At 32.3% G+C, this 7,004-nt stretch overlaps 1 protein-coding gene across 1 annotated transcript in view; it reads right to left on the bottom strand.

The window, feature by feature from the left end:
* Positions 1-7,004, bottom strand: part of LOC105618358 (protein slit) — a 34,659-nt gene that overhangs the window by 15,251 nt on the left and 12,404 nt on the right. The window contains exons 8-13 of the mRNA XM_012199903.1: positions 6,282-6,353; positions 6,096-6,167; positions 5,918-5,989; positions 5,490-5,633; positions 5,183-5,346; positions 1,621-1,771 (exon numbers count right to left, since the gene is read on the bottom strand). Coding sequence (XP_012055293.1) covers positions 1,621-1,771; positions 5,183-5,346; positions 5,490-5,633; positions 5,918-5,989; positions 6,096-6,167; positions 6,282-6,353 — 675 coding nt within the window. The remainder of the gene's footprint in view (positions 1-1,620; positions 1,772-5,182; positions 5,347-5,489; positions 5,634-5,917; positions 5,990-6,095; positions 6,168-6,281; positions 6,354-7,004) is intronic.

The raw sequence follows: 7,004 nt of genomic DNA, 5'->3' as shown, positions 1-7,004 counted from the left end.
TAAATTTAAGTTAAGTATAAAATAACAAATAAATAATAGGTGAACGAATAAAAGAAGTAAAATAANACTACTACAACAATATTATTATATATATATATATATATATATATATATATATATACATATATATATATATATATACATATATATTTATTATATATGTTATATTTCTGCATAAGGACTAATATATCGATTATTGGAAGATATTAATTTTTAGAGAAATTAATTTTTTTAATAAAACGTCGATCCATTGAACAAATCAGATGCGTAATTTACTGCGAATAATAGTCCAATCTCATTGTTCTTTTCCATCATTGCACTCTACGATTTAATCAGGTGATTATCTGGTTCAACGATCGAATTAATATTCGAACTGAGCGACGAGAATTCTCTACAGACGAGTAATATTCATCCTAACCACTCGTCTGGACCGTCTCGACCGATCGATTGGCTTGTCCAATACTCAACAATTTGAAGTGAATATTTTACTCATAAAAAAATAATAATCTAGAATGCATATTGTTTAATAAAATGTTTCACTAATTGTAAAATAATTGTAAACTAAAAATCTAACTATCTGCTAGCCAAAATTGCAAAACGTATCAATTCAAAATGGATTAATGATCTTTACTATATAGTTCTTTTTATTTCCACTATCATTACCTAGTTTAATTATACGAGCAATTGAATCATCACTTTTTAAATTATTTGAGATTATATCTTTTGGGATTATATTGTTTTACAGTTTCAATTTGCAATTTATCATGATCAGTTTATGTATACATCTATGTTTAACATGCTAATTGTTATTAGCTAACTATAATTAGAGCTCATAATGTTGATTACTATTGTATTTATCAATATTGTTTCCATAATCTCATTCCTTAATATTGCTAATATTGCTACTTAATATAACTGCTTAATACTTATTGCATGTATAAGTGTAATACCGTATTATTATTTAGAATATACATTATTTAGAGGAATGAATAATTTTTATAACTTGCAAACATTATTAAAAGTAATATTAATTATTACGAAATTGTAACGTATAATTATTCATTAAAAGCATCTCGTTATATGTTTAATTACGATCAGAGACAAGAATATCTGGCAAAGCGAATGCGAGCTATTATTTAATATTCGAATATCAAAAGCATAAATATTTTGAAAAAATTTTCCTTATTTTCAACCGACTACCTCTACAGCGCGATGTCACATAGTATTTTGGGAGATACTAAAAATGTTCGCGGTACAAGTGCGTTCAGCATGACAAACATAACTGCACGAAATATATTGCGGATGCTGCTACATCCTGTATGACATAAATTGAGTTTGCCTTTAGTTTTCTCATTTTGCTCGCCCACGTACGTCTCTTAGTAACATCTCAACGTAACGATAAGTAAAATATTGTTGAAGAAAATTTTTTAATGGAAGATACATCTTTTGTCTGTCGAGTCTTTTCGTTGTCGACGACTTATTCATCAATGATGAAAAACGGAGTTTTATTTGGACAGGACTTCATAACATCAGTGATTAGTCGGGATTAACAAAGTTATTCTTTTTCTAGATTTCATACGTGGTAACTTAACACGTCAATTAAGAGAAGTATATACTTACAAAGTCGACGTGTAAAGCGGTAAGTCTTTTGGTATCGCAGTTAATCTCTTATTGGAGCAATCGACCGTCGCGCCGTTGCATGTGCATTGCGCGGGGCAAGCGCCAGGCAGAATGCACTCGCCAGCTCTTTTTGTTAGCAGTTCCTCGTCACCTGCGGACAAAGGATAGAGAGTTTCTGGATAGAGTCAAATTCTAACAATCGCGCCTGAACAACACTTCCGCACACATCATGTTCCTGATCCATACAACGCGAATAATATATACACGTCGTGCGCAAGCAGTCGTGTGATATCCCGGCCACAAATAAATGTTGCATTTCTTCAAAATTGTGGTCGAACATAATTATATGGTAAACGTAATGATGATGATGTCGATTCATTAACGATAAATTTTGATAATGAACAGTGTAATTAATGGCGTTGTTAAACGAAATCACTTGTATGTATGATGCCATATGTACTTGCACGTTAATCGAGTGTTTAACGACGTGCGTTAGTGTTGAGGGTTAAATATGTTTATGTATGAGTGCGACTACGGCAGAAATGATTTATCATCGTATTATACACCACATTACAAATTGCCGGGTGTGATATACGCATACGTAATTATATCGACGATACACATTGCAACATGTATAATGCCGTTTAGCATCTCGCATAGCGACTGTATTTTCTTCGCGGCAGTCTAAATACAATAGTGGTTTTTATTCGTCAATCAAAGAGAAAGAAGTTAAATGTCATCAAGAATTGATTTTTTTTCTCTTTTCCAATGTATATTCGATTATTTCTCCCTTTAACATCGTATGCTTTTATAAATAAATAAAACTACATATCAAAAGCTATTGTTGATAACGATGATTAAAAAAAAATTAATTTTTGTATTGAAGAATAATGCAACGAATAAATGATAAAAAACAGATATCTCACAGAAGTACAGCTTTTATTGTACAATTTATATCAAAATAAAACTGAGAAAAATTTGCTTGAGGCAAATAATGACATGAGAAATATAAATAATAAAAATAAATTTGCGTTTCCGTAAGTAAAGTTAAAAATGATTATTTTCCGTTGTCTTTTCTATCGTCCACTTCGCCAATACTCTTACGTATTCGGATGGAAGTGCTGCTTAAGGAGCAACATTTGTTTCTTTCTACGAAGCACTCTCCTCCTAATTCTCGCGAAATCCTTCGTAATGCAGAAGCAAGGGTATCCTATAAATTTTTGCCGTGACCGGAGATGCAAGTTACGGAAGTTGTCTACAAGTTTCGCAACGTAAGTTCCCGTTTACGGAACTACATGTAGCAGTTATGCGCACATTTATACTGGCATAAGTGCACATATGCGTTACTGTTTTTTTTTCTTAACTTTGAATTGAGTTTCATGTAAACGGGAATGTATGAAGTAAGTTGCAGGAACGGATACTGGATATTATCTTTTTTCCTGAATTATCTAAAAATTTTGCTAAATACAAATTTAAGAATAATTCTATTAGTCTATATCAAAATAATAATATATTTCAGTAATCAATTTGGGAGTCTTAATTATACATATATATATATATATATATATATATATATATATATATTATATATTATTTCGATATTTCAACGTAATTATTTTAATGATTCAACAATTCTGTATATTAGATCTGTATTTAACTAAATTTTTAGATACTTTAACAAAACCGTTTTTTCCGTGTGATACTGATTTATTTATATTCAAGCTGTCCTTATATGCAATTGTTTTATATTTTTTTTTTAAATAAATCAATGTAGCACATTACATATATCGTTTAAAGCAAATCTTTAACAATATCGATATTTATATATATTTTATATAAGTTTAACATGTGATGTTTAATTATAAATTAATTAATATAGTCGCGAGATAATTTCATTGTTTATATATAAAATCTGTATGTGTGTGACTATTTTGTATTCAAAATGTTAACAAGCAAGATATTACGCGATTCTGCTAGGTTTTTGCATTTCACCTTTGTACAACCGCGTGTACACATATGTATGTACAGTAGTACATATGCTTTTCGGAAGTATGGCGTACAAGGAGAGTGCATCCGAGTGAAACTTGAGGCTGCATAAAGAAAGGTTAGAGACTTCTAGGTATTATTCTCAAACGGATACGACAAACACGGATAGTTCCGCAAAAAACATGTCGTAAAAGATGCATTCTGTAGAAGGGACATTCGTACAGTTGCAATAAATTTCCCTAGAATTACGGTGTCGCAAAAAGACAAGATAAACCACTGCGCGATGAAAATAGCAGAGATAAAATTTTTGTAATTCCGGAAGTTGCATATCAAAATTTACGGACTATGATATAATAAGCATGCTGTGAGTGCATCATACGTCCGTATAAAGCATAATATATAATGTCAAAAGACAGGTTTTAATTATAAAAAATTTGTTCTGATATTGTTATCGTTAAAATACTTTTAACTAACTACCTAAAATTTAAAAAGTATCAAAACAGCGATATTTATTCTCAATAAATCATAGCTTCTTTGTCTTTATCCAATGTTTGTTCATATTTTAACACTATGATGTGCTCAAATATTTTCTTATGATCTTCTTTCGTGAATAATTTAAAGGAAAACTCCATATATTGATGGAAGAATAAAATTTCAAAAAAGTACTTTTTCTAGGGCACGATTTTAGAGCACATCTTTATCCACGTAAATCGTCTGTATGCAGTTTCGTTTTGCTAAATGATTATGCGAGCATGAATGAGTTTGCAAGCGTCTTTACGAATGTACATAACATCAGCTGACATTAATGCACACCGGGCGATATTACGGTTAGCAAGATACATCCATCGGCAATTACATACGTCCAACAAAGTGACCAGCATTTATCCTACAGTGCGAGAGTATCTATATAGATCGTCTGGTCACCTGTTCCGGACATGTCGACAAGAACGAAGAAGAATCGAGACAAAGAGAAAGGAGAAGACATACGTGTCTGGATATGTGATGCAAGAAGCATTGGAAGCAACAGGAACGATGGTGGGTGATTTCACACAAGTGAAAATGGAAACCGTGGTCGGTTGTTCGAATGTGGCACGTACACCATCACATGTGATTGGTAATAAAGTGACACGATTGATCAATTCAATAGCTTGACATCGGCTTTCGATATATCCTTTCTTAGCGAAAGAACGAATATTAATTTATAAATGGTAATATAATCCGATTTCCATTCTGCTTATTCGCTTTCTCTTACTTTCCATATGTAAGGTAAGCGCTACTTTCAATTTTTAAAAGCTGATGTAAAATAGATGATAAAATGATATTTATTGAAATTGTATTGTATGCAAGGTGATAGATGATGAATTTCATACAGATATGAATATAAATGTAATTACATATATGATAATACGAAGATTTGAAGATGTCGTGAAATATATTATAAATGCAAGTCAACGGATAATAAGGACCTATTTACATTCATCGTGCAATATATTTTCCTCCACATAGACTACCGACCTGTACATTACTCTGCCGAAGTGTTAAGAAGAGATATACCGGAAAGTCGAATTGTGCTTACCCTTACATTTGAACTTGTCGTCCCGCATCGAATCGATCTTCCGTTTCTGTGCTCTTTTTGGCGTTTCGCATTTAGCGCCGGATGTCTCTATAGGATGCGCGTGAAGATACGCGCTCAGCCAGCGTAGATTGCAATCGCAGATGAACGGATTCCTCGCCAAATGTCTGCGAAAAAAAGAATTATTAACTGCAGATTCTTTAAAATGTGTAAAATGATATGGAATATCTTCTTTATTAATTGCTTTAACAAACAAATTTTTCATCTAAATTAAGAAATAAGAACTTATGTAGTTTTGTATAATACGAACAGTGTTTTAATGCTCCGCAGGTTGGCAAAAGTCCCATTAGCTAACGAACGTATATTGTTGTCGTACAAAGACAGCAAGGTGAGACTGGTTAAGTCTTTGAACAGGTCTGTTCGTATGCATGATATCTCATTGGCATTCAGTAACCTGAAACAATAAGTTTCGCCATAATTTCCAACAGTTGCCTCGTTGCAATGCTTCACGGGAAAGCGAGAACAATACATGAAACCATGAATAAAAACATTTTCTTTAGTGGTTCTAATATGAATTATTAATTCTCGCCTTCTTAAAGTCGACCTCGCATGCAATAGAAAATTATATCCATTTCAATTTATTAACTTTAATAAAACTGACTTTCGTGCAATTCGTTTTAGTTTTAAATCCTATTCATTAAATTTATAATCTTCTCTCTTTTTTCTTTATGTACTCACAATAATTGCAGATTTGTAAGACCTTGGAAAAGACCAGCTGGTAGCTCAGTGATTTTGTTGCCATATAGAACTCTGCAACCAAATATATTTTTATCGTAGTAAAACAGAATAGAATGTTTTTTTAAAATAGAATAGAATGTTATTCAAAATGTATCAGTAAAGAGAAAAAGATACATACAGCGATTCGAGGGACTTCAATCCGTGGAAAGCATCTGCTGCTACCTTTTTTATTTGGTTGTTGCTCAGGTCACTGCGGGCGAAAAACCGGAAACATATAAAAGTATTAAATGTTGCGGTCGACATGCGCAAAAGCGATCTGTATATATGTATGTATTAAAATAAGTCAATCACAAACATCACTCACATTCTTCGCAATTTCCTATATGGCGAGAAAGCCTTTGGTGGAATTTCCGTAATGCCGTTTTGTTCCAACCGCCTGCAGGCAGTTAACATAGAAAAACAAATTATACAAATAAGTTAGCGAATCTGCACATTTGTGCTAGGTAGTAGCCGTTTCGTAAAGCTGCAAGGCTATTGATTGTTTTATACTCGTTTGCATTATACTATTTCGTGTATTTCACTCTCCTCTCTCCACCGTTTTCCATGCAAATAAATATATTATTCTGTGTTTCATGTATTATATTATTAATCTTGACAAATTTTATAAAATTATTTGATTTTCTCGGCTTTACATAGGATTATCTTAAAAAAATTAGTAATAAAATCGCGAATTAATTTTATAAATAATTTAAATAAAAATTTAAATTAAAAAAAATAAATATTAATTTGTTGTGCAACTACAAGTACCAAATATAAGGGAAGAAATAAAATATACTTGAGAGAACAACGTACAGCTCAATTCGCGTTATTGATAATACGTGCGTGCGTGCGTGCGTGCGTGCGTGCGTGCGTGCGTGTGTGTGTGTGTGTGTGTGTGTGTGTGTGTGTGTGTGTGTGTGTGTGTGTGTGTGTGTGTGTGTGTAGTGTAGTGTACGTCGTCGTAGTAGTTAAGTAACGTAAACGTTAATATCTAGAGTAGTAAGGAACGAACGTACTAACTAACGACGTACGGACCGGAACCGTAACG

This window comes from Atta cephalotes (genome assembly GCF_000143395.1).
Source record: "Atta cephalotes unplaced genomic scaffold scaffold00001, whole genome shotgun sequence".
Taxonomy (NCBI): Eukaryota; Metazoa; Arthropoda; class Insecta; order Hymenoptera; family Formicidae; genus Atta; species Atta cephalotes.
Note: the sequence above shows the minus strand (reverse complement) of the source record. Positions and strands in the feature narration are given on the sequence as shown.